General features: G+C 50.6%; 1 protein-coding gene across 3 annotated transcripts; it reads right to left on the minus strand.

Annotated features, from left to right (window-relative positions):
• Positions 1 to 5,216: 5,216 nt before the first annotated feature.
• Positions 5,217 to 26,043, minus strand: TMPRSS3 (transmembrane serine protease 3). Of its 3 annotated transcripts, XM_065876300.1 has the most exons (14): positions 25,079 to 25,234; positions 24,520 to 24,658; positions 19,517 to 19,627; positions 18,537 to 18,653; positions 18,017 to 18,140; positions 15,139 to 15,264; positions 13,863 to 13,906; positions 13,198 to 13,363; positions 12,279 to 12,448; positions 10,138 to 10,233; positions 9,922 to 9,924; positions 8,892 to 9,034; positions 8,124 to 8,276; positions 5,217 to 5,234 (listed from the first exon to the last, which is right to left on the minus strand). In XM_065876300.1, exons 1-14 carry the CDS (start codon positions 25,079 to 25,081, stop codon positions 5,217 to 5,219), a joined length of 1,413 nt encoding a protein of 470 aa, XP_065732372.1. In that variant the 5' UTR covers positions 25,082 to 25,234. The 3 variants fall into 3 exon arrangements, with proteins under 3 accessions (XP_065732372.1, XP_065732370.1, XP_065732371.1); XM_065876298.1 differs by lacking the exons at positions 9,922 to 9,924; positions 25,079 to 25,234 and adding an exon at positions 26,017 to 26,043 and having other exon boundaries at positions 24,520 to 24,655; XM_065876299.1 differs by lacking the exon at positions 25,079 to 25,234 and having other exon boundaries at positions 24,520 to 24,613.
• Between the last annotated feature and the right edge of the window lie 470 nt (positions 26,044 to 26,513).

The raw sequence follows: 26,513 nt of genomic DNA on the forward strand, positions 1-26,513 counted from the left end.
TTAAGGGGAGAAATATGGCTGTTCTTTTAAATACGTCATAATTTTAAATTACAAATGTTACCATTAGGGTGATTTTCACCTACTTCCATACATAATACGTGCTGGTTTATGAAACAATGGCGTTCAGGTGTAGTCCATGGAGGTGGTGCATTTATTTCATAATCAGCATTCGGTCACTCCACTCGTGTCCACGAGCAGCTTCTGGGTCCTGGTCTGGATGTTGGGATGTGCAGGTGAATAAAAGGTGGCCAGTCTCCAGAAGTTGCTCCCAAGCAGGTGGGACAGGCCACGGTTCTTGGTGCGGAGCTGGGCCAGACACAGAGGACGTTGTGTTGCAAGTCACTGAGATGCAACAAGTCAGCCAGGATTTTTCACGCTGTGGGGAAAACGTAGCCCGGCGAGTAAGTAGTCTAAATTAATTGATTGGAAGCCCATGTTGTTTACGATTCTGCAGCAGAAACTGGATTCTTCTTGCTTACTGCTGGCACGTCCCTTTGCCTCCCCGGTGCTGGTGGCCAGGCCATCGGAAAATGCACCTGCCCCTGCCCATTAGATCAGGGCTTGGCTCCTGCAGAAGTATCCCAACCCCACTGCTGCTGTTGGGAAATTCTCGCAGAGAAGCCTTTGGACATTGAGACCAGTACAGCTGCGCCCACACCTGGAACGTCTTCCACCAGCAGTGGCTCCCGGGCTGGGCTGTGGGACAGGGTGACAGGGCGGGGGATCCACAGCCAGACCGTCCTGGCATCTTCCTGCACAGCCCAGGTGGTCTCTCCAGGTGAGAATTGGAGGAGATAGACTTCAACAGATTCCTCAGCTCCCGGCCAGAAGCCCTCCTATTAGAGAAGGGAGGCAACTAACAGATTTTGTGGCCAATTACAGTATTCAAGTTGTTGACCAATTTTTAGTTTTTTTTAATTTATTTATTTTATTTATTTATTTTTGGCTATGTTGGGTCTTCGTTGCTGCACGCGGGCTTTCTCTAGTTGCGGCGAGCGGGGGCTACTCTTTGTTGCAGTGCGCGGGCTTCTCATCGCGGTGGCTTCTCTTGTTACGGAGCACAGGTTCTAGGCGCGTGGGCTCCAGTACTTGTGGTGCACGGGCTTAGTTGCTCCGCGGCGTGTGGGATCTTCCCGGACCAGGGATCGAACCTGTGTCCCCTGCATTGGCAGGCGGATTCTTAACCACTGCGCCACCTGGGAAGCCCCGGACCAATTTTTAATACTCTGTTTCCAAGCTTTCTATACTATTGTTAGGTCTTCTGCAATTCTTATAAACATATTTAAATACAGCCATATCAAATACTAAAGTACCAGAAAGAGAGGGAGAGAGAAAGAGACAGAGAAAGAGAGAGAGAGAGGGAGAGGAGCTGTTTCCCAGCCACTGTCCTGGATGTCTGGGCGCAGGTGAGGCTCCCTCATTTACTACCTCGGGACACGGATGCCCCACAGCTGCTTCTTCAGGTCTGAGCCGTCAGGGGAGGCAGCCCACCTCATCTATGGTGTGTTCCTCTGGCTGTGGCTGGCCTGCAGGTTAGGGATGCTCCAGCCATGGCCTTCTCTCCCAGCGCCTGCTGTGGCCTGGCTGCCAGGTGTGAGGTAGGTGTCAAGTTGTTGTAGCCACAGGAGAAAAGGAACAAGATGACAAACCGCTTTACTCGAGAACCTTAAGCCAGCAAACGGCTCCGTGGGAACCAAACGTTTCTAGAGGACAAAGTCGATCACGACTTTGAATCACTACTGCATCTCAGATGGGTTCAAACTGGTGGCACAAAGTCCCTTTGGACTCAAATGTGAAAGAATGTAGCTTTGCAATTAGTCAATTGCTTTAATTCCTGCTGGTATGATGTACCCCACTGGCCCGACCTGTGGTCTTGGGAAAATCTCGTCACTTTCACAAGTCGGTTTCCTCATCTGTGACTGGAACTAGTGGCAAAACCCTGTGTCGTAGGGGTGCTGTAACAATGAAGCAAGTAAGCGTAGGGAACAGGTTTAGAACAGGGTCAGGACCCAGCACACACCGAGTAACTCCCCACCATTAGTATTATCCAGGACCCTTTGAAAGATGTAAGACAGCAAGTCTTTCCCAACAAGCTAGCAGAAGGAAACCACAACAGGCTAAAGTGCATTGACCCCAAAGTCAAGTTTTCAAAACTGAGATGATCACATAGGAAACCTTTCAACTTTTCATACCTTGGCTCTTCAATACCTGAGTTACCACTACTTTCTTTTTTTTTTTTTAATTGGAGTATTATTTTATGTATCACAGGGTAAATTTAGTGAAGTTATATGGGTTTATTTAAACTAACAAATGATTATGTGCCATGATACCATTATAGACTGAACTCTGAAGAACTTGATTTCTTATTCTTTTCTCCTATAGAACATTGTTTTTTTTATTGAAGTATAGCAGACGTACAATGTTAGGTTCGTTTCAGGTGTACAACAGAGTGATTCGACATTTAAATACATTATGAAACAATCACTGGGATAGGTCTAGTTAGCATCTGTCCCCATACAAACTTATTACTGTATTATTGACTATATTTGTGATGTACGTTACATCCCCATATGCCTTATTTATTTTACAACTGGAACTCTGTACCCGTTAATCTCCTTCCCCCATTTCACCCAACCCTCACCCCCCTCCCCTCTGGCAACCACCCATGTGTTCTCTGTATCTATGAGTCTTTTTCTGTTTTGTTATGTTGGCTCATTTGTTTTGTTTTTTAGATTCCACGTGTAAGTGAAATATTTCTTTCATTTTTGTGTTTGTCTTTCTCTGTCTGACTTATTTTACTTAGCATAATATCCTCAGGGTCCACTCAAGTTGTCACAAATGGCAAGATTCCATTCTTTTTTATGGCTGAATAATATTCCATTGTATATATACACAACACCTTCTTTATACATTCATCTGCTGATGGACACATAAGTTGCTTCCATATCTTGGCTATTGTAAACAATGCTGCAACGAACACAGGAGTGCATATATTTTTTCCAATTAGTGTTTTTGTTTTCTTTGGGTAAATACCCAGAAGCAGAATTGCTGGATGAAATGGTAGTTCTATTTTTAATTTTTTGAGGAACCTCCATACTGTTTTCCATAGTGGCTGCACCAATTTACATTCCCACCAACAGTGCACAAGGGTTCCCCTTTCTCCACACCCTCACCAACATTTGTTATTTGTGTTCTTTTTGATAATAGCCATTCTGACAGGTGTGAGGTAATACCTCATGATGGTTTTGATTTGCATTTTCCTGGTGATTATTGATGTTGAACATCTTTTCATGTGTCTGTCCACCATCTCTATGTCTTCTTTGGAAAAAATGTCTATTCAGGTCCTACGCCCACTTTTAAAATTGGATTGTTTGGTTTTTGGCTATTGAGTTGTATGAGTTCTTTATATTTTTTGGATATTAACCCCTTATTGGATATACCATTTGCAAATATCTTCTCCAATTCAGTAGGCAGACTTTTCGTTTTATTGATGGTTTTGTTCACTGTGCAAAATGTTTTTTTAGTATGATATAGTCCTATTTGTTTATTTTTGTTTTTCTTGCCCTTGCCTGAGGAGACAGATCTAAAAAATAATACTAATACCAGTGTCAAAGATTTTACTGCCTATGTTTTCTTCTACAAATTTTGTGGTTTCAGGTCTTACATTTAAGTCTTTAATCCATGTTGAGTTTACTTTTGTGCATGGTATAACAAAGTAGGCCAGTTTCATTCTTTTGCATGTAGCTGAAGAGATTGTCTTTTCCTCCATTGTATATTCTTGCCTCCTTTGGTGTAGATTAATTGCCTATATAAGTGTGGGTTTATTTCTGGGCTCTCTATCCTGTTCCATTAATCTGTGTGTCTGTTTTTGTGCCAGTACCATACTGTTTTGATGACTGAAACTTTGTAGGATAGTTTGATATCAGGAGAGTGATACCTCCAGCTTTGTTCCTCTTTCTCAAGATGCTTTGGTGAGCTACCACTGCTTTCAAAGAGAGCTGGGCAGACACACTTAAAATAAAAATGGTCTTGTCACTTCTGACATGTACAGAGATCTGTGCAGTGACTATGATACAGTGAAGTGCATCCAAATGAGGTTTGCCCTTAGTTCTCCCTCCCTATCTTCCCCATCCCCTTCTCACACATGGAGGCTTCCTGGAGCCGGCCCTTCCCCGGGTACCTGGACCCATCTCTGAGCTCTCTGAAACTCACCCATCTTTCCCACTGTTAACTCAGGCAAAGCAACGGATTCATATTCTGATGAAGTCATTTGTGATAAAGCAGCACTGGACAGTGATTACTTACCAGGTAACCTTCCTCTGTTATGTGTGTGTTATGCGGACTGCAGAAGGTGTGTGGGTACAGAAAGGGGTCTCTAATCCTGCAGCTGCTTGGGAGATGAATGGGCTCATACAGAGAGGTAGGGAAACCTCTGGCCTCTTAACGACTTGAGACTGTCTAGTCTGCCTCAGTACCGTTGTGTGAGGTTTAGATGGCTTTGACTTAGTACTTTCTTTTCTTACTCTGCTTCTGAGCACGGTGATGTAATAGCAGATAATTCTGATCTGCCGAGAAACCCGTTCTAACAGAAAATACAAAACCCACGATGGATATAGAAGAGATCAAATTAATTAAGCCTCTTGAATTAAGCTTATACGAGCAGTCAGGATTCATTCAGACAAGCTCGGAGGGATGAATGCACTAAGAAAGGGGACATCCTCTGGAAGCAAGAGACAATGATACATCAAGCACCAAAGGCTACAAAAAATACCAGAAATAAACCTCAAACTATGATCTTAAGTTCCCACATGTCAAAGGAGATCCTGGTAGAAAATTGGTTAGGTTCTGGTGCCCGGATAAAAAGGTGCAGACAGCTGCAGCTGCACTGACCACACTCCTGCAGGTCCAGGCTGCCGTGTCTTTGTTGAGGGGCTAAGGTGTGGATCGCTTTGCAGGGGAGGAAACCAGATGGACAAGGAAACTGTAGCACTTCGGAGGCATTCCTGCTTCTGTTCTTAGTGAAGATCAGAAAGGAGGTTCGGGGTCATTTTAGTCCAATGTCCCTCTGGCTTGTTAGAGGTGATAGAAGAAAATTGCTCTAGATGTAGAGGAACGAAAAGATGCTCCTTCTTTTGGCTCTGCTGTTACAATCCATGGAAGGACAGGGATGTCTCCGTCTTGGCCGGAACTCAAGGTGGTAACCTGCCTCTTTCTCTTCAAGTTTTCAGGTCCCTCTAGAAATGAAAACATAGGTATTATCTTTTTCAGCGCTTCAAGCCATCTCTCTAATATTAAGATGGAGTGAGCACCTGACTGCACCCTGAGTGGAGCGTCAGCTGTTCACAACTGATGGGGACAAAGTTGGCCTCTGTTCCATGCGGATCCCGGGTAAGTGTGAAATAGCTCCCCTTCCCTGTGTCACACCTCCAACCTGCCACACCCCCGCCGTCTGCGTCATCAACCTGCGACTATTCCATCGTTTCCAGCTCTTAGTATCAGTGTTCCTGTGTCTCTCTTTGAGTTGCAACGATTTCGTTTTAAGCGTACAGCAGAGAGAGAAAACTACTGGATGAAAATGAAGGTGACGCAGCAAGCTTTCGCATCAGCTAAAAAATGGGGTGATTCCCCTCGAGGTGTGAGAGCTATTGGAAGGCCCTCACATCAAGGTTCAAAAGAAACAACTAAAAATGCAGGCCCGGGGCTTCCCTGGTGGCGCAGTGGTTGAGAGGCCGCCTGTCGATGCAGGGGACACGGGTTCGTGCCCCGGTCCGGGAAGATCCCCGGCGGCTGGGCCCGTGAGCCATGGCCGTTGAGCCTGCGCGTCCGGAGCCTGTGCTCCGCAGCGGGAGAGGCCACAACAGTGAGAGGCCCGCGTACCACAAAAAATAAATTAAAATGCAGGCCCGCTGGAAAACTCTCATGGGAGGGAAGCCTCTTCTGGGTCGTCCCAGAGACGTTTGAAGAGAGGCATGACTCACACAGGCCTTCAGATGCCAGAGGCTGCCGTGGCTGAGATGCTCTCCCAGGCCTCAGGGGAGCCATCCACCTACATCCAGAAGAACCTGCTTCTCGAGCTCTGGGAGGAAGAGGAGCCCTTTCTAAAATCCCCCCACGTCCTCAGAGTGTGCCCCGGAGACCCCTGCCTCAGAATTGCCAGGGCTTCCGATCAGACCCTCTGGACCCCCAACGCTAGCGAGCAGCCGGGAGGAGTGCTCTGCGGCCCCGCTTGGAGATCCATCACTGAGCTTTGCAGGGTGGGGGGCTGGGCTCACGGAGCTGGTTAGACTCACGCCCTGCCCTTATTAGCCTCGGCGGGGGGCTTATGTGGGTCCCCTCACCTCTAATATGGGAATGGTCCTAGGGCCCCACAGCCAGGGCGGTGCTGGGGGGAAATGGGCTGAGAGGTCAGGACCCCTCTGTCAGAACCTCCCAGACTGATTTTGGAACCTGGTCCTCCCCACCAGCTCAGGACTGGGCCGGACATCTTCAACCTACCCTTGCAGCAAGCCTGGTCACATGGACCCTCTGAGCCTGGGAGCAGCGTCGTGGAGCTGCACCTCCGAGGCTCCCTGGGCGAAATCACAGGGTCCTCCACTCCCTACGCCCACGTGACACCCCCACCCCCCCGGCCCACATGACCCTCATCCCCTCTCAATCCTGCTCACGGGCTGTCTGCAGCCATGCAGCAAGGAGGCTGCTCTTTCAAATGTCTGTTTTCTGAGGGGGTGAGGGATTTGGGCTGAATTGGGGGCTGAAGAGCATTGCACAGCCCTCAGCGCTGGGCCAGGCGGTCAGCTAACAGCAAAATGAGCCCCAGCAGAAGTCCCCGGCAGGCCTATCTCCTAGCCTTGCCCTGCAATGGGCTGGCACGATATGCCTGCAGAGAACACACAGCTATACGACAGCAGGGCTGGAATTCCAGCCAGGCCCAGTCCTGGGGCCTCAGCCCTGCTCGTAGCTCCTGATTTAAGGCAAATATTCAAGGAGGAAGAAGTGGAAATTAACACCAAGGCACATGAGGAGTTTGGTCCTTCTTAGCCAAATGCTTTAAATTAAAAGGAGCATTTTAAAGGTCTTGATCTACCAGGACAGAAAGCAGATTACTGGTCACTGGAGTCTGGGGGACAGGGAACAGGGAGCGACTGCTTAATGAAGTCTTATTTCCAGAAAATGAAAATATTCTGAAACTAGGTAGAGACGGCAGCAGCCCAACATTGTGAATGGGCTAAATGCCCCCAGATTTTCACTTTAGAATGGTCAGTTTCACTCTGTGTAAATTTTGCCTCAAAAAAACCCAACGAAAACAACAACAAAATACACCAAAAAAAAAACCAAAGTTCTTTGAAATTGGTCCAAGGCCTGACGTGGGACTCAGAGCCGGTGATCAGGTCCGCAAACATCTGCGCGCCCATGGGTTGGAAGGCCAGGCTGTCCAGGCTCTCGCTCCCTAGGTGGGTGTCTCCCCCTGTCTTCTAAGCCATTGCACTGGGGCCTGGAGTAGGCTGGGGCATTCCTTGTCCCTGGGCGTCCCATTCTTCCTCCCGCCATCACCAGGGCTCCCCCTGCCAGCCCTGGTCTTGCCAAGCCAGCCTCACTGACCCATCTCCCTCCTCCAGCACCACCCCCAACCGCCCACAGGGAGGCCCCCCCAAAGCACAGAACCGCCCAGACCCCTCCTGATTGGACACTCTCCATGCCACCCTGGCTCCTGGCAAGGTCCAAACTCCCCAGTGGGCATTCGGGGCCTCCGGTCCAGACCATCCCCCACCTGTCTCCATACCCACACGTGCCCACCTGGCTGGTTCCCGTCCCCCAGGCCTCTTCCTCGGCTGCCCCTCCTCCTTTCCCCAGTTGGTGGAAGCACGTTTCCTTCCCGTCCCAGCAACACTGGCCCTGCGTGTGCCCACCCGCCATGCCCACCCCGCCAGGGCCTTGTCTGTGGGATTAGCCCTGCTCGGTCTAACGCCCAGAAGCACAAAGTCACTGCTTGACAAATCGATAACTGATTGGTCACTTCCTGGCTCCGGACAGCAGGACTGGGGTCCCACGGAAGGGATGCCAGAGGTGGACTGACTGACGGGCACCAGCATGAGATTCCAGGGCAGGGGCGGCGCTGCACCCACCTCCATCTGCTCGTGAATCCAGTCCAGGAAGGAGGTGATGCGGGTGTAGACTCCGGGCTTGTTCACCGCGGCACAGCCAATGCCGAAGCTTGTGGCTCCCACCAACTTCCACACCCTCCTCTCTTGACACACCAGGGGCCCCCCGCTGTCTCCCTAGATGACAAGGAAAGAGCAAAGGGCACACAACAGGCACTGCCACGGTGTGTCCCTTGGCCTGGTGGCAGGATCCCCCCCTTCACTCTATCACAAAATACAGCACGAAGATGGCTCTGCGTTCACTCCCCAGTCCTTCTGGAACTGACTTGTACCCCTAATAGTGGGGTCCTTATCCTTTGGGGACGGTCCCCCTCCAGCCGTCTCCCTGCCAGATCTCGGTACCCTGAACCCACGAAGGTCAAGGCAGCTGGGGAAACAGAGGGATGCTCCAGAGGGAGGGTCTGCCTGGCCAGGGGCTTCGGCTGGACCAGGCAGTGTTGGAGTCTCGCCCACTGTAGCTTTGCAGACTGGATTCCCTGGTTCCCGCCTGCCCTCTGCCCCTTTGGTCCCTCTGCAAACTCCGAGACCCTTCCCACTGCCCAGCACCCAGGCAGAGGGGAGCGTTGGGTAAACACTGATATCCTGAGCAAACTTCTTCCCACGCCCTGTAAATTTGCTTTTCAGTCAGTCACAGGGACATGCTGGTGGTGGCCTCTCCCGCAGGCTGGGTTGCCACAGCAGAGCCTCGCCTTGCTTGCAGCGTGGCCCCCAGGGGTCACCAGGGGCCCCTACCTGGCAGCTGTCCACACCGCCTTTCAGGTAGCCAGCACAGATCATGGAGGGGGAGATGATGCCACCGTACACGTCCCTGTGGTTGCAGATCTTGTTGGAGATCAGAGGCACAGCCGCATGGTTGAGGACCGGGGAGGCATCGCCTGGGTCAGAGCAGGGGGTGGTTCGTGTGGTGCGGGGGGCCCCCACCAGGAACTCAGGGGGCCTGCATGCGGGTGGGGAAGCCTGGAGGTGGATGGCCTTAGAGCTCTGCCCCCTGGGGAGTCTGCTGGGGGACCCCGCTGCTTCATGTCAGGGCCACTCACTTCCCTAAGGTCACCAATGTGGGAGGACGGGGGGCAAATGTAGCCAACAGGGCCCCCCCCACCCCCGCCCCGCCAGAGCCTGTCCTGGGCCAAGCACTTGACCTACACCAGTCTGTTTAGTTCCCAAAATAACCCAGATGACAGCAGGGAAACTAAGGCACGCGAAGATCCCACTCACAGCTTTGGGGTGGAACCTGGGGGTGGTCAGCAGAAACTTGTACTCCCAAAGGCATCCACATCCCAACCCCTGGAACCAGGGACCGTGTCACCTTCTAAAAGGGACTTTGCAGATGTGATAAGACCTTGAGATGGGGACACGATGCCGGGCTCTCTGGGTGGACCTTAAGTGTAATCACAAGGGTCCTTCAAAGGGTCAGAGAAGGAGATGTGATGATAGGAGAAGCGGAGGTCAGTGAGGAGAGAGATTGGAAGATGCTGTGCTGCTGGCTTGAAGGTGGAGGTGAGGGCAGAAGCAAGAGATGCAGGGGCCCTAGAGGCTGGAACACGTGGGAACAGATCCTCCCCCAGAGCCTCTGGGAGGATCACAGCCTTCCTGACACACTGATTTATGACTTCCGATCCCCGTAACTGTGAGGCAACACGCGTGCATTGCTTTAGGCCAGTAAATTTGGGGTCATTTGTTACAGCAGCGACAAGAAACTAACACATCTGTGGTGGGTCAGCCTCACCACCCACCCAAACAGATCGACACCCTCTAATTTCACCTGCTTATAAACTGTGACCTTCACGTATTACAGGCTCACCACAGGGCACACCCGCCTCCCATTCCTCTCATGTCTCAGTGGCCGGCTGGGGGTCTGCGCTACACCCCGACCGGGACACGTGGGTGGGGACATTACACTGGGAGCCTGGGGAGCAGGCCCACAGCCCTCTCGGTTCTAGGCACCCTGGACTCAGAATCTTGATTTCAGAACACTGACCTCCATCCTCTGTGGCCCCCCAGCCTGACGTCCAACACATTTTCCCATCAGGAAAGTGCTCTTCGGAGTTGGGCAGACAGACTGGCTGGATCATCTCTGTTTGGAGAGGAAACAAGAGCTTTCAAGCCTGTGGCAGCTGTGGTCTGAGAAAACCGTCTTCTCAGTGCCTACCGCTCTGGCAGCTCAAGCCAGCTCCCAGAGAAAGGCCAGGTCCCTGGTCGTTTGGAAGCTATTTGCTCAGAGTAGGGACCCCTTGCCCACCAGAGCCCTGAAACTTTAAAACAACCCGAGACCGTGGCAACATGAGGGAGTCTAGACTAGGGGTCAGCATATTTTCTATAAAAAGCCAAATAGGGCTTCCCTGGTGGCGCAGTGGTTGAGAGTCCGCCTGCCGATGCAGGGGACGCGGGTTCGTGCCCCGGTCCAGGAAGATCCCTCATGCCGTGGAGCGGCTGGGCCCGTGAGCCATGGCTGCTGAGCCTGCGCGTCCGGAGCCTGTGCTCCGCAACGGGAGAGGCCACAACAGTGAGAGGCCCGCGTACCGCAAAAAAGAAAAGAAAAGCCAAATACTTTATATTTTAGGCTTGGCAGGCCACGTGGTCTCTGTTTCAACCCTCACCTCTGCCACAGTAGCATGAAAGCAGCCACGGGCCGTGGTGAACAAATGGGCCAGGCTGTGGGCCAATAAAACTTTATTTACAAAAGTAGGCAAAGGGTCAGATTCAGCCCATGGGCCAAAGCCTGCCTGCTCTCGTTCTAGACCATGGGCACGCTGCTTTATGGCCCAACAGTGTGTGAATATTCCCATCCTTCCTGACATATCTGGAGGCGACGAGCCTGCCTGTCCACCTGGGCTGTGTCACGTAAGCCCTCCACCAAAGACTGTCACGGGGCCTTCGTGTGCCCGTATTCTGAGACACGCTAAGCTTTTGGGATAGGACAATAATGGAAAGGTAGAGAAGGGGTAAGGGCACTCATTTTAATTTTTGTCAAAGTGCAAGTGCTGGCACCTCATTTTTGTATAACCAAGGGTCATTAATCATAATTAACAAACACACACCACCTTTACAATTTCTCTTTGTTTCTCTAGAAATATTTGTTTCCAAGTGTGATGCGTGGAGAATTCTGTGTGCTATGTGCTAAACACACTGTCGGTTCTGCCAGGTCCGACCTGCTGCTGGTCCTGAGCCAGGCTTCTGCTCCAACCAGGGGCCTTGTTTATTATACTCTGCTGCTCTCTGAGCTGCTCTAAGCCTTGGGAAGCAGAGGAGGGCTTTTACTTATTTAGGAGCAGGCTCATATGCTTTGTTGCATCTGTAACATCTTGGAAAGTTCTGTCCCGTGTGGCTTTTCTGGTGTTTTTGAAACCTCCGGGAGTCAGGACTTGACATTTCTGTGGAGAAACAGAGCCTCTGAACTCAGCAGCTGGTTGGGAGAGAACGTTTCTGAGTATTTCCAGGAGCTGGAGATTCCCAGTGTCTTCTGACTTGTAAAGAAAGGGCTGCAGGGAAGATCCCACCACAAGCAGCTGGCTGGCCTGGGAGGCCCTCTCTTTCTCAGCCAAGATTGAGACACCAGGCAGATGGGTGGGGACCTCACCATGATAAGCACGAAACAAGAAAAAGCTCTTTGTTCCCATGTGCCTGAGACCCCCTTCTACCACCCACAGGCACCGGGTGGTCTGGCCTGGGGAAGTCCCTTTAATCTCCAGGTGGTACCAGCAGAAAGGAAGTAGCACAAGTGAGGGCCCCAGCGGCCCCAGCCAAACCAAGTTGACCAAAGGAGAACCACACAGGCTCTGAAATCAAATAATCATCAGAACCACAGCCCACAAAAGCAGGCCAGGACCTGCATAGTGAACCTGAACAGGGTGACAGTCTGCTAAAATTGAAGATGTACGTCTCCTAACACGATGGCCCAGGTGACCGGAATATGACTGAAAATTTCTCATCATACCGAGAGCCAGGAAAATCACAACTTTAAGACGAAGAGACAGTCAACTGAGGCCAGCGCGGGAATGAATCACATATTGGAATTATCTGGCGAGATTGTAAGGCAGCCTTCATCACCATGCTTCAACAAGCAATTCAAATTCTCTCGAAACAAAGGATAGCAACAAAATGACAGAGACCCAGACGTACCATTGAAAGTGACAGGCCCGGCCAGCTTCATGAGGGCGATGTCATTGCCCAACCTCTTTGGCTTGTACTTGCTGTGGTAGATGATTTTTTCCACCAGATGGGAGGGGGCTGGACTGTCCAGCAGGGAAACGAGGCCCACCTGGATGGTCCATGACTTGGGGAGGTAGAGACTAAAATGAGAAAGCCCCAAGCACGTTAACCCACGGACCCCTCAGGTGTCCCAAGAGCCGGTGCTAAGGAGATGCCAGCAGACGTCCCCCCCATCAAGCCCTGCAGAAGCACAGACCCACCCCGTGCATTTCCTAGACAGGCCTTGCTCTTTGCACCTCTGGGCATTTGAGAAGTGAGCTGAACCTTGCTCCCCGTGACAGTCCATCAGGGTCTATTCTCCATCAGAAACCGAAGTAGAGGGAGGTGGAAACAACGGGGACGATTGCCCCTGTGTTTGGAAGTATTTTCTGTGGTTTTCTTCCAAGCCAGCCCCCTGGAGAGAGACTCAAGGAGGGGTGGCTCTGGGGAGACCCCTGCCTACCCTGCACCCTCCCTCTCCCTCTCGGCCACAGCATGGTCCACTGTGATGAGCTACAGGGAGGCCTAGGGCCTTTAGGTTGCTGGGTTCCCTCCTGCGAGAGCTTCCTTCCTCTTCCTTCTCTCTTTTCTGTAAGAGCTGCGGGCCAGAGATCCTTAAAATGAGCCCAGGGTCACCAGTCTCACCCAGCTGATGGAGCTGGATCCACAGTGAAGAAGGAAGGTGTCCCGCCCTGTGGACATTACTTTGTGACCATCCGGTCTGTCTTCCTGCTTTCTGGACCTGCCCTGCTGTCGACCACCCAAATCAGCCCTGTCCCAACATGGCCCGGACTGGGATGGGGGTCTGCAGAAGATGAGGACCCCCCGCAAGGAGGTCAGGAGAACTCACTCATAAACACAGTGGGCAGCAGTGACGATCCACACGGGGGTGATGACGGACCCTCCGCACAAGTGGTAGCCCTGGAACTGCAGGCTGGCCTGCCAGGGCCACTGCGCCAGCAAGGACACGTTGCCACCCACGATGCGCGGGCTGGAGCCCGTCCTCAGACCGCAGACTGCAGAAGGAGAGGGAGGGGCAGGGGCGGGAGCGTTGGTGGGAGCACAGGGTGAGGGATGGGGGCGGGGGCAGGTCACCTGTGGCGTGGGACAAGCAGGGTGCTGTAGGGGTGCCGTGGGAAAAGCCCGTCAGGACACAGCGCCAGATACGGCGCCCCCTTGCCAGGAACATAGGGTGCCTGCCCAGGCTGGGGGCGGGCACTAAGCAGCCCGTGCACACTTTTCTGGCAGGAGGGGTGGGGAAGAGAAGGTGCCAGAGAGTCAGGCGATTGGTGCCACCACGGAAGGACAGGACATCGTGCGCCGTGGTCCTGTCTGCTCCTGAGAAGTCGCCCAGGGCTCTCTTCACCAACCTGGCAGATGGGGGTCACAGAGTTCCCACCTGGCCCCTGGGAGGAAGGGACTGCCAACAGAGCGGTCCAAGGAGCGGGGAGGGGGGACAGGAGCCTGTGAGCCAGGGCTTCCTTCCGTTTCTCTCTGCGTTTCTGTAACTCTCACCTGAGCACTTCAAGGTAACCACGTAACCCGAGGTGCATCCCTCCCTAAAGTGGAAAAAGAATGCGTTTAATGATAAATACCCGAGGCCTGTGAACTGAACACTTTTTTTTTTTTTTTACTTAAATCTTGGGGTAAAAGAAAAATAAACTTTACTCCCCTGCTCTTGAATACAGATTATAATTTTAGTCTAGAAAAAAAACCCCACGAGAGTGAGGTCACACAATTCATTCTAAAACACGTGACTACAGTGAGGTATGGTGTGTGTGACCGGGTGTTGAGTATTCCTAGGCTTTGTATAGCTAATGATAAGAAATGTATAATGAGCTATATTATATAAACATACACTGGTGTCATTTGCATGTCAGTTTTGTGGCTCTCCTGCCACAAAGTCCCTGCAGCCTGGGACACATGCATGTCAGAGGAGACCTCCCCCCACCTCCAGAGCTGAGATGTGATTGCCTGGGAAATGACACACACTGTCCCTTGCGTGGGTGGGTGCTCATGTTACAATCCACCCTGGGATCCCTTTGTAGATCCCTTTGTAGGTTTCCTGCCTTTAGAGCCCCAGTCCTGTCACATGGTCATGCAAGAAAAAGCTAGTGTCACCAGACTGCGGTTTTAGGACCCAAGAGATGAGCTGTCCCTGCAGATTTCACGTGGGTTCAGGAGCGACTGTCAATTGTACAATAGGTTGACAGGCAGGTGTTTCCTGGAGCAGAGAACACACTCCTCTCGGGGTTTGGTCCAAGGAGTCAGGAAGAGCACACGGAACGTGGGTTCAGAAAGCCTGACGTACCTCTGTGCACCAGACAGGTGACCCCTGTAAGCTTCAGGTACCTGACTGTCATTTAAGGATACCTCGTTTTACCTCCCTTAGGACTTCTTTGGGGAAACATGTAATACAAATGGTGAACATTAAAGTATTTTGTAAATAAAGAAGGATACGTTTCTTTCTTAATTTCTTTCTTTCTAATATTTTTTCTCCTCCCTCCCTCCCTTCCTTTCCCCTAACACATCAGCAGCGCCCACTGTGTGCACGGTGCGATGCTGTATTTACGACACGCGCATCACGGGACCCCTTTACCATCCTTCCTCCCTCTGTCTGTTGGGCTGTATTTGCCTGGCTTGGGATTAAGTTCTTGTACCCCAGCCTGGTGCGTCCACCCTTCTAACCAAAGCGGCCAAACCTGCACCTTGCACTTGGAGAACACAACCTCATGTACAAGTCCAGCGGATGAGTGGACATAAGTGGACACGGCACCACCTGGCCGCTTACCTCACGTACACCGACTGGTGTAAAGTGGTCACTTTGTCATCTGGCAAGAGGTGATTGATGGAAACGAACTCCTCTCGGAACTGCTCCTCCAGTGAATCCACTCTGATGGTGTCCGAACTCACATAGCTGCAAGCACAATGGAAACACAGACCTGATGTGTGGAATTCACTCTGTAGCAGATCTACCTGGGCTCAAGTCACAAGGATACAGGTATCGTACTGGGAGGGGAGTCATTTTGCAGCCCCAAACCGTCAATGGCTTCCTTCTGCCAACTTAGCAAGGTATTCCAGACCTGGAAGAGTCTGGGGTGACCCTCTCCCCACAGCCCATCCACCCACCGTGGGCTCCAGCCACATGCGAGGGAGGACCACTTCCTGACGTAGCTGGGGGGACGCTCCCTGATGCATTGAGCTGAACTGACCTTTGCTTGGCCTGAAGCGAGCCTCAGAGGGAACAGAACACAGAATTGGGTGGAGTGTTTTCAGGTGAGCACCGAAGTGGGGATGCTGAGCGCCCCAGGTACGATAGGCTGGGGGTGGGGGGGGGATGAAAGACTTTCCCAGGCTGCCCAGAGCTGGCAGGGCTCCCGTTACAGAGAGATGAGCATGTAGACGGAGAGATTCGGGGGCACCAGGACAAGCCAGTGTTTAAAGGGTCAGGAAACAGGTCTGGAGAATGATGGAAAAGAGGGAATAATATTTTTCAAATCAGGCATCCAAAGAGTCATGAGATGGGAGGTCGTGGAATGAACAAAAGACAGAGTCGCTGGCTTGCTTCGCTCACGAACTCACCAGCTTATCAAGCATGATTTCATCGGGTGATTGTAAACGCTGGGGGATGGCGCGGGCAGCGTACGTGGTGTACAAAGTGCAGCCAGGTTTGAGTTTTGAGAAAAATGTAATCTAGGCAGCAGCAATGACCCTTCCAGCCTCCCCAGGTATTGCTCAACCCGCTGATACGTCAGGCACCAGATGAAAGAGCCGGATGTTACCGAGACGGAGATCCTGATACAGGTGGACTGGGCCACCAGTGGGGCGGTGAGGGTGATGCAAAGGGACCCCCAAAGGCTGCACCTGGAGCCCCATAAATTGTCAAAGTCTCAGTGGTAACAACAACCATGACCACAGACTCTTATAGGGCGTCCCTGCGGTCCAGGCTGGCTTCAAAGCCCCAAGATCACTTGACCCTCACAGCGACCCTTTAAAGCTGGTATTATTATTCACCTTATTTTTGAGGCCTCAGTCATGTGACGGGGCTGCACGTGTGCTGGGATCTGGACCCAGGCAATCTGAGTCGCCAGTCTATCTTTTATTCTTTATCACAGACCTCTGACACAGGACGCTGTAGAGCAGAGGGGATCAAAGGAGGGCTTTCAAGAGAGAAATAGGAAGAATAAACAAGAAAGGATACAGAAGCAAATCTCAGAACTGAAGAAACAGGGAAGAACAGAGCACGTTTAGAGGGAAGAAAATGGACAAGGTTGAGGGGACAGACTGGAAAATTGCATACTCCAGACTTGCCCTGAGATGGAACGAGGAAGGAGCCTCTCCGCAGATGGCTGGGGTGCAGAGATGCCTGAGCACTGCCGGGAAGGGTTGGGAGAAGGAGAGAGGGGCTGCTGGGTCCCTCTGCAAGACAGAGGGGAGGCCAGGGATTCAGGGCAGGGAGATGGTCCAGGCGGGAGAAGCAGGGGAGGCAGACGGGAAGAAGAAGGGACGCCCCCTAGTGAGTCCAAGGAACGACCTCCTATGGAGCAACAATGCCCAAGGGAAGCTTTCAGCTGTGAGCCGTGGTGGCGGGGTTTGTGTGTGCGTCTGTGTAATTGGCGTGTGTGTGTGACGTGTGCGCGTGGTGTGTGTGGCGTGTGTGTGTTTGTGGTGTGTGTGATGTGGGCTGTGTGTGTGTGGTATGTAAACTTCCTCCTTGCCTATGAGGGGTCAAGTCTACATAATTCCTGAAGGCAATTGTGTGGGTGCTTTTGCTGCTGTCGTTGGGCTTGAAGTACAGCTGATTTCTGAATCCAGGTTGTCACGGGTGAGAAAGAGGCACATCTCAGGGACACGGGCTGGAGGGCGGGTTTCACTGGCTTTGGAGAAAAGAGTTGAGAATATGATGCATCAGATTTGCAAGTCAGGGCTCCCTGCTCAGAGCGTGGAGGTTTTAACGCCCGTTTCCTCGGGCGCAAACAGGGATGCCCACTTCCTGAGGAGAGTGTGGGTACTCAGAGCCTGCTGGTTTTGAACTCCAAGAATCCGACACAAAGAGGAGCAGAAGCGCAGTCCTGGGCACCCGAGGAAGACAGCAGCTACCAGGGGCCCGAAGGAGGGGCCAGGGGAGGGACGGGGCCGCATCAGGGCCAAAGTGTGTCGCCCCAGTGCAAAAAGTCACATAAGGAACGCAGAACGTTGAAACGTGGAGATTCCGCTGCAATAGTTCTTTCTTCTACCTGTTTCTTTCTTCCACCTGTTGCTAATCAACTGTTTCGAATAACTGGACATTCACTAAATTCCTGACTTTTCGAACTTGGCTCTCTGGGGCTCCTTGGGAAGTGGGACCAAGCTGGGTGGTGTCGGGAAGCTGCCCAAGAGCTGTGGCCTGAGGAACTGGGGGCTCAGTCCTCAGCTCTGAAGCTCTCTATTGAATGTTTGCATCTAGGGTCCTGGCCTGAGATGCCCCCAAACACGCTAGGTCCCATGTGACCTTGAGCAAGTCACTTAGCACGTTGGGACCTTGGTTTGCGCACCTGTGATGTCAGGCATCGCGGGGTTGCCGTGGGGGTGTCCAGGTGCCTTGTGTGTACTCAGCTAAACGGCAGCTGTCTGCCCTCATCGTGATCACTGCTCATGTCCTGCCCACTGCTGGACACTCTCTGAATTACCTTGGAAACCCCAGCTGGGCACAGGCGACAGTAGCGTGGTGACTCTTCCAGTCCTCAGAGCACATGGTCCTCCAGGTGGCAGCCGTGAACACCTGGAGTGCGGCGTTCTGACCGCTCACGCGGACTGACCAACGCACAGGAAGACAGGTCGTTAGTGGCCTGAGGAGCCCTGAGACCCGGCAGAATTTCTCTGCAGCCAGCCTAGACCCTCCCGTGCTGAGTCTGACCTGCCCCTGGTCAGTGCCCCACCCACGCAGGGCGGCCACAGTTCTTATCGTCTGGACCCCTGAGTTCTCTTGGAGCTCTCTTCTGCTTGCTTACAGAGTCTCCCCAACCCAATTTTAGCTCCATGTAAGGACCCTCCCTTAATACCCAGCCCAGGGTCTCCTGGGCTGAATGCCAGTTGGATCCCATGACTTAACAAAGGCATCGCCTTGGACCCATTTCTCAGATGGGGAAGGTCAGGGTCGGGTTGTACTGACGTCCTCCTGCTTCTGCTTCTGAAAAGGCATGACCTTACCACATCGGTACTCATCTTCCCCGTCTTTGCAGTCTGACACTCCGTCGCATCTAGCCGTCAGCTCAATGCACTTAAAAGACGACCGACACCTGTACTTCCCGGAGCAGTCAAAGTGGACTGAGGAAAGGAGGGAGGGGGTCGGGGAAGGGCTGCTTCAGTGCACAGCACTGACAACCGTGCACCTGCCACGCGGCCTTGAGCTTGCCCAAGCGTCACGAAAGCTGCGTTGAAACGGCACCACTGCCAGCAGCCTGTTTCCCTCAGCCCAGTTTCTGTTCCAGATTCCAGCGGGCGGGGCAGCTGCACCCCACCGTGTCTCCCTAAGTGACCTCAAGCCACAACTCAAGATGAATTTAGACTCTGGTGACTCAAGGTCCAGAGAGAAAGTGCGTGGCTGTGGCCGACTGGCTAAGCCGGCTGAGCAAGGAGCCTTGAGAGAGGACCCCTGGCCCCCAATCTACCTCCTGTCTTCTCTGACCCTGGGCGAGAAGTGAGGGAACTGTGGACCCCAAAGCCGAGCACGTGGAGAGTTAAACTGATCTGAGATCCGCCTATTTGAAGAGTAAATGCAAAATTGTTCCCTATCAGGGACCATTCAAATGACTCTCTTTCTCAAAAGCCACTTGCACCTTATTTGAAACCCAGCTTGGCCTGGCATGAATGGCCTCCTTGTCTCCTCCACCCGCTCCCACCCCCTCCTGCCTGTGGGTTCAGTTTCATCAGCTGCCTCTGGCCACTTTTAACTGGGCAGAGGCTCCTCGGTGACGAAACCTCCACCACAGCCAAAGGCCCCCGCTGGGGCCCTGGTCGGCTTCACGATCCTGCCGGCAAATAAAGCTCAAATCAGCAAACCCAGAGGGTGTTTGCCTTAGTAATTAGGGCTGTGTGGCGGGCCCGGGTTGGTGTGAGGGGGGAGCCCGTGAAAGTCTAAACGCCTGAACAGGTATTTGAGAACCTACTAAATAATGGATCGTACTCACTGCCCAGACCAATGGCCAGCGCTAATATCAATGCAATTATCCCGATGACAATGATGGGAAAGAACTTCAGTGGCAGCAGAGACAGGATCTGGGCAGCCACCGCGTCGGAATCTAGAAACCAAAAAGCGGGGAGAGCAAAAGGCCACGGAACAGCGAATCTGAATGAAATAAAACAAAATTTAGCTATTCATCCCCCCTGCCCTCAGCGCAGAGAATGTTCCAGCCCAAAGGGAGTTGACTTAGAGAAATGGCCGCCTACCCGGGGGCACGTTCTCTAAAAGTTGAGCCCAAGCTCCCCAACACCAGCCCAGCTCCATCCGTCCTCGGTTAGGGGATGGTGTGATGGATTGAATTGTGTCCCCCAAGAGACAGGTTTATGTTCAAACCCTCAGAACTCAGAATATCATCTTATTTGGAAATAGAGTCTTTACAGAGGTGATCAAGTTAAATCAAGGTCATTAATGTGGGCCTTGATCTAAAATGACTGGTGTCCTTATAAACAGGGGAAATTCAGACACAGAGACAGACACACACAGAGGGAAGATGATGTGAAGAGACACGGGCAGAAGGCCATGTGAAGAGGAAGACAGATATGGGGGTGATACATCTATAAGCCAAGGAACCCATGATTTATCAGCAAACCCCAACATCTAAGGTGAGGCAAGGAAGGCTTTCCCCTGCAGGTGTCAGAGGGAGCAAGTCCTTGCGGTCACCTTAGTTTCAGACTTCTAGCCTCCAGAGAAAATAGATTCCTGCTGTTTTAGGCCACCGAGTTTGTGATGTCTTGGTGGCCCTAGGAAACTAATACGGAGGGGAGGTAGAACCCCAACTCCCAAGGATGTTTTCCTACAGAGGAAGGCAACATGTAAAACCCAAACAGGGTGCTTTCAGGAGAGAGAGAACTGGGATCTCTGAAAGGGTCACCAGGTGATGTGCGGGTCATTCTCCACCAGTCCTGAGCATAGACACCGAGGGCCTTCATTCCAGACCATCTCTTGGAGGATGCTGGCAGAGCAAACAGCCTTAGAAGACAGAGATGGTGTCCTTCTCCAGAGCAAGGGACAGGTTACTATTTACTGTCTGGCTTAATAAATACCACCTCTTCCTTTGGGACAAAGCTTGTGCAGGTCTGTTTGAAGCCCATTATAAAAGATGTGGATTCCCTCAGCTCAGGGCTCCTCAGCTGTGATGCAGACCCGCTGCGTGTACAGCGTGCACCTGGGCCGCTCCACATTGCTGCTGAGGGACTTGGCAGGCAAGCGTGACCTACTCAAACAGGACGCTCGTGCCACCTGTGCTGTGTGTACACGTGTCCGACCGAAGGGCTGTGTCTTCTGCCAGCATCCGTGGGACTGGGGCAGGCTGACTTGTTAGCTTGCAAGTAGGGTAAAGCCCCAGACCCTTCCCAGTTCTTGCCTATAGAACAAGGCTGATTTGGTAGAAAAGAAGATGTGAAGAGCTTAAGATACTCAAAAGTGCAAGCCTCTCTGGACGACAGGAGGATTTCCACTGCAACGTTTACTCTCAGGAGAACAGGCCATTTCATGCAAATTATCTCATCAATCCTGAAAATACATCTATGCTGAAGCTGACCTCTCTTATAATTAGGAAGGTTAGAACGTAGGGAGGGGAGGAAGCTTTCCAGGCCTCACATGACGACACAGGACGGAGACTGCCTTGGCCTCTGTTCTCCTGCTCTTGGAGATGTTGGGCCGAGAGTCTCCCGTGGAAGAGCCAAAAAGAGGCTCCCTGTCTGTCTTTGGAAACCCACAACTTCATCCTCTGGCTATAAAGACTGCGATTATAAAATGGTCAGTACCCTTCCCGGTTGCCCAAAACAGAAGTGAATTAGAAAACAAAAATGGAAAAAAGAAAGTGATGAAATGGGAGAAAAGAGTAAACAAGGAAAAAGCAGGAGCAGAAAGGGAAGAATGGGGGGATAGGAGATGCACATCAGACTCTGTGCCGTGAGTGTGGAGCGGGGCGGAGGGACCACCCACACGGTCCTTGTTTAGCCTTGGATGCAGGAGCGGGCGGCTTGTTCCAGGCTGTACTCTCAACACCTAGAACGGCACTAGCCATTCCACGGTCCTCAGTAAATGTTAGTAGATTGAAGGAATGGATGGTTGGTTTGGGGATGGTTTTGGGATAATGAACGTGGTTTTATCTCAAGGCCAGAGACCAGTTCCTTTCAGGATAACCCATTTAGAGTCAGCAAAGCAGACCCCTCCTCTCCACCTCCCCCGCCTCCGGAAGCCTGCCCCAATCAGTCACTCTCCCTACTGAGATGCCGGCTCTCCAGTCACACTTTAAAACTCAGCAGGAACCCCAGAATGACTTCTCATCATTCTAGCTGTCCAGTATCTAAGAGTGAGGTTTAGGAAGTGAGCCCCAGTTGTAGATCCAAAGAGTGTCCTGCAGTTACAGCCCCTCCTGCAATTACAGCGCCTTTGTATCAGCTCACATTTGCCACTTTACGGCTCCTCGGCCGCGTGCCCTATGGTCCCACTGTGGTCCCCCTCCTCCTTGCCCTGTCTTTGAGGTCATGCTTGGAATAAAAAGCAAAAGGTATAGCATCTCTTCAAAGGAGGAATGCAGATGATAAACAAGCACACACACAAAAAACCTTCAACCCCTCTGGAAACGAAAGAAACACCACAAATTAGACATAATTACATATCACCTTTGCAATGTATTATTATTACTACTACTACTACTATTTCCACTGCAGTCCAAAGTGAAAGGAAATGGATCTCCACTTAACAGCCCATAAGAGTATAAACTGTGTAAACTTTTTGACAGTCAAATTGGAAATATGTACCAAAAAGCTAAAAAATGGATAGAATTTTTGACCTATTAATTCCACTTCTAGGAAGTTATCCTAAAAAGTCATCACAGATGTACACAAATCTCTATGTAAAGAACACTTAAAGGAGCGACCTTGATAATATTGACGCATCACGGACATATGGAAACAGCCTAAGTGACCAACGAAAGGGAGGTGGTGAAATTACAAATGGTACAGAAATATCTAAAATGAGAGAGGAGAGGGGTCGGCAACGTTTTTCTGTGAAGGACCCGATCATAAGTGTTTTAAACTTTATGGGCCATAAGTGGTCCCTGTCACAGCTTCTCAACTCTGCAGCTATGGCCTGAAAGCAGCCAGACAAAATGTGAATAAATGGATATGTCTGTGTGCCAATAAAACTTTATTTAGAAAAACAGACAGCGGGCCAGATTCGGCCCAGGGGCCATAGTTTGCCAAGCCTTAAAGGCTATTTAATTAGTTAATGTCATGGAAAGATGAACATAATATTTTTAAGTTAAAAAAAGTAAGCTTCAAAATCATACAAATAGTACAGGCGGACCTCGTTCTATCGCGCTTTGCCGGTATTGCCGTTTTCATAAATTGAAGTTTTGTAGCAACACCGTGTAGTCAGGTAAAGGCTAGCATTTTTTAGCGATGAAGTTAATTGTTTAACTAAGTTAAAACGTAATTTTTTAATTAGGGTATGTACATTGTTTGGGGGCATAAGGCTATTGCACGCTGAGTAGACTATGCTATCTAATAAACTTGACTTTCATACGTACGGGGAAACTAAAAAATTATGTGACTCATTTTATTGCAATATTTGCTTATTGCAGTGGTCTGGAACCAAACCCAAAATATCTCTGGGGTCTACCTTCATACTTCACTTCCAAAGAGAAATGCAGATATGTTGATAGGAAAAAGGCAAGAAATAAATTATAAAGTGCTAATAGGTTTACCTCTGAGTAAGAGTAAAATTGTGGCTCATCTTAAAAAAACTTTGATTAACTGTATTTCCTAAATTTCCCTCATAAACAATGCATTGGTTTATTTAAAAAGAAAAGTTTAAAAAAGTTTTTATTCCTTCCCATGACTGGGAATTAGTCATGAAGAAGTGATCAAAACTTAGCAGAAAAGAATATGTATAGTGCTATTCATGTTATGATTTATATTATAAAATATTAGAAACAATTATATGTCAAATGATGACCCAAATGGCTATGTAAATTACACACCGACCTGATCCTATAAAAAGGGCATTTAGAAAACCAAAAAGCACATGGAAAAACGCCTGTCTGCACCTGCGCTGCCTGTGAGTGTATACTTATGGTCAAGGACATGGAGAGAATAAAGAAAATGTAAAAACTAGCTAAGTTTGGGTGGTTAGGTAACTGCAGGATGTTTTTTCTTCATTTCCACTGATGCTAATTTTTGAAAAGCATTTGTAAATTGTGTATATTTTCCCTTACTTGAAACCTCTTCTCCCGCCTCCCATCGGTCCACATCAGCTGTCCAGGTGGTTTAAAAGGAATCGTTAGTGCGGCCCCCATGCCATGCTTTCTGGAACCCTAGCCAGGGGCCCCAGATGTCCCTCTGCCCAGCCCCTGGGCTCAGTCTTCCTGACTGCAGCCAGGACCAGGGAGCCACAGCTTCCTGTGACAAGTCCTGATAGGGTCTTTGCCAAAAAGATCCTATCCAGGCATGAAGGAGTCTGCCATTTCTCCAAGCATTTATGACTCATTTCCAAAACCAACTTTCCTTCCTTCAGTTGCTAGGAGCAACTCCGTCACCTGCTGTTGAATTTTAATCTAGGTATCTGATACCGTTAGGGCAACCGGCTTATTTCAAGTTTTCTGGAAGGGCTGGTGACCACTGATTGTCAGGAATTCCTGGAGGGCTCAGAGATTTCCCGGCCAGGATCTGACCCCTAACTCCCAGGGGCAGTTGGAGCCTCGATTTCAGAAAACCTCCATCCAGAGAATACCAACACCTATCTCCAGGGAGTTGGCAAGAGGCTAAACAAAGTGACGGCCCCCCTAATGCCCCTTCTCTCCAGGATTCTGCAAACACGAGGAAGCGGCCTGTGGGTGTGAGGGCTCCTGGGGAGAGATTTCTCCAGGGGAACACTCAGCCACATCCATCATCTATATGGGGGAGGGGAAGCGGGGCAGAAATGAGACCTGGTGCCACCTACCTGGTGTAACAGGACTTATTTTCAAATCATCAAGGCCGAAAAGCGATCTGAAGGAGAAGGGGGCTTCGGCAGCAGGTGGGTCATTTTCCCCCATGGTGACTATTTCAGGACCTCGGAGACCAGGCTCTACCTCCACCTCCTTCGCAGGAAAGAATAGAGAGCGTTTGCGTCCCTGTTTATAGTTTTAACATCAAACGAATCTTTGTCGTGCGAAATCTTTGAAATCTGACAATCCACATAAAGAGCTTTCAGTGCCGATAAATCAAAACTATTTGTCCAGGGAGAACGCATTTTTTTTTTCTGAGCCACAGCAGATAACACAGAAACGTCTAGAGTGAGCGAAACTACGAATGTAATTCTCCCAAACGTATGACTTTCCCATTATTTGTTCAACCAATCTTCAAATCAATTGAATAGTATGTCTCTAGAGATGTGCCCTTTTACCATTTAGAAGTTAGTTACCATTACTTTTCAGAAGATAAATTACTTTCAAACCCTTTCCTTCTCTCTTTTGTCCCACTTAAACTTGACCCTTTGCCCGTGCAGGTGATACACCTACCATACTATAAGAAGTCTGGATACTCACATCATGTCCGTGCCCCCAAAATGCAGATAGCACCAAGGAAGGGACGCTCACCCACTGTATTCGGAGCTTCCCGTAAACACAACCTTTTCCTGGCTCGCACAGGCTTGACCTAATTAAGGATGAAAGTATCCTCGCCCTCTGGGTGCCCAGTCCCCCCCCCTTTACCTCGCAAAGGGAGGAGTGGCTGGGGACTGCGGGCTCGCCCAAAAGCTACACGGGGGATCTGTTTCCTCCAAGAGAATTCCACCTATCGTGATGCCGGACAGGTCAGAAGCCTTTGGAAGTCATTTCCAATAACTCAAAAGAGGGGCAGAGGGAGCAAAGAAACAGTCCAAATGTTCCCGACTAAATTCCAAATCACTCTCCGAGGAATCAGGCGAGAGCACCCCAGGAAGTTGCTTCTGCAACGTGCTAAAACCTAGACTTTCCAACAGCCATATAATCATGGATACTTAGGTCACCCATCGTTATTTTCTCTCCATTTACTTGTAATGTTTGAAATTCAAAAGGGAACTATTAAGCCACTTCAAACAAACTCTGTCTTCATGCCTGTTTCACGTGGTCCTGGGGAAATCTAAGCAAGAGTTATGCGCTAAAAATGTTTATTTCGTTTCCATCGCGAGAGTAGCTTCGAAGAGTAGCTTAGGAAACTAATAATCCACATTCAGCCTTTTTTACCTTGATTCTTGCTCGTAACTGCAGCTTACTGTCAGCCTGTGGCAAATTCCACAGCCTGGCTTTAGAACAAGAGTGAGAATCAACGGCAAAATGCTTCCTGAAACGGGGAACCTAGGTAAGGGAGTCCCTTCCCAGCAGGTCATGGTGGGGAGGTTTCACATCCAGAAACGTTGAGAAGTCACCTTTTAGAAGCGGCTTCTCTCCCCTGCGCCTGCCCCACCCCCACCCCCCACTTCACTCACCATTTCTGGAGCCGCCATCATTAAAAGCAGAAATAATTTCCTTTCTCATTATAAAAGCAAGCGTGATGGTAAGCAGGCTGCCAACAGGAGAGTCCAACCGGGAAATATTTCCACCGAGGCGCTCAGCCTTGTCGACTCAATCATCACGCAAATGGCTTGATCACGGGCCCCTGGGTAACCCTACCTGGCAGTGACTATCAAGTAGCCACTGGTGGTTGACTGCAGAGACCAGAGAGGGGAAAATGTGGCTTGCCTTTAATTAGTTAAGTAAGGTAAGCAAACCTTTTCAGAGACTTCTCATAAGAGAGGCTTTGGGACACAGGCACTCCTTTTATTTAAAAGAACAGGCAGGTCCTGCCCACTGCTGAGCAAGGTCACCCAGCAGGGCAGGGAAACTCTTTGGTGGGGCTTTCGAGCCCCCTGTGCGCCCGAGCTCAGGTTTAGACTTGCAGCGCTCTGCAGACAAAAGACAGGGGACCCGCAGCCAG

Source organism: Phocoena phocoena, chromosome 4, assembly GCF_963924675.1.
Source record: "Phocoena phocoena chromosome 4, mPhoPho1.1, whole genome shotgun sequence".
Lineage (NCBI taxonomy): Eukaryota > Metazoa > Chordata > Mammalia > Artiodactyla > Phocoenidae > Phocoena > Phocoena phocoena.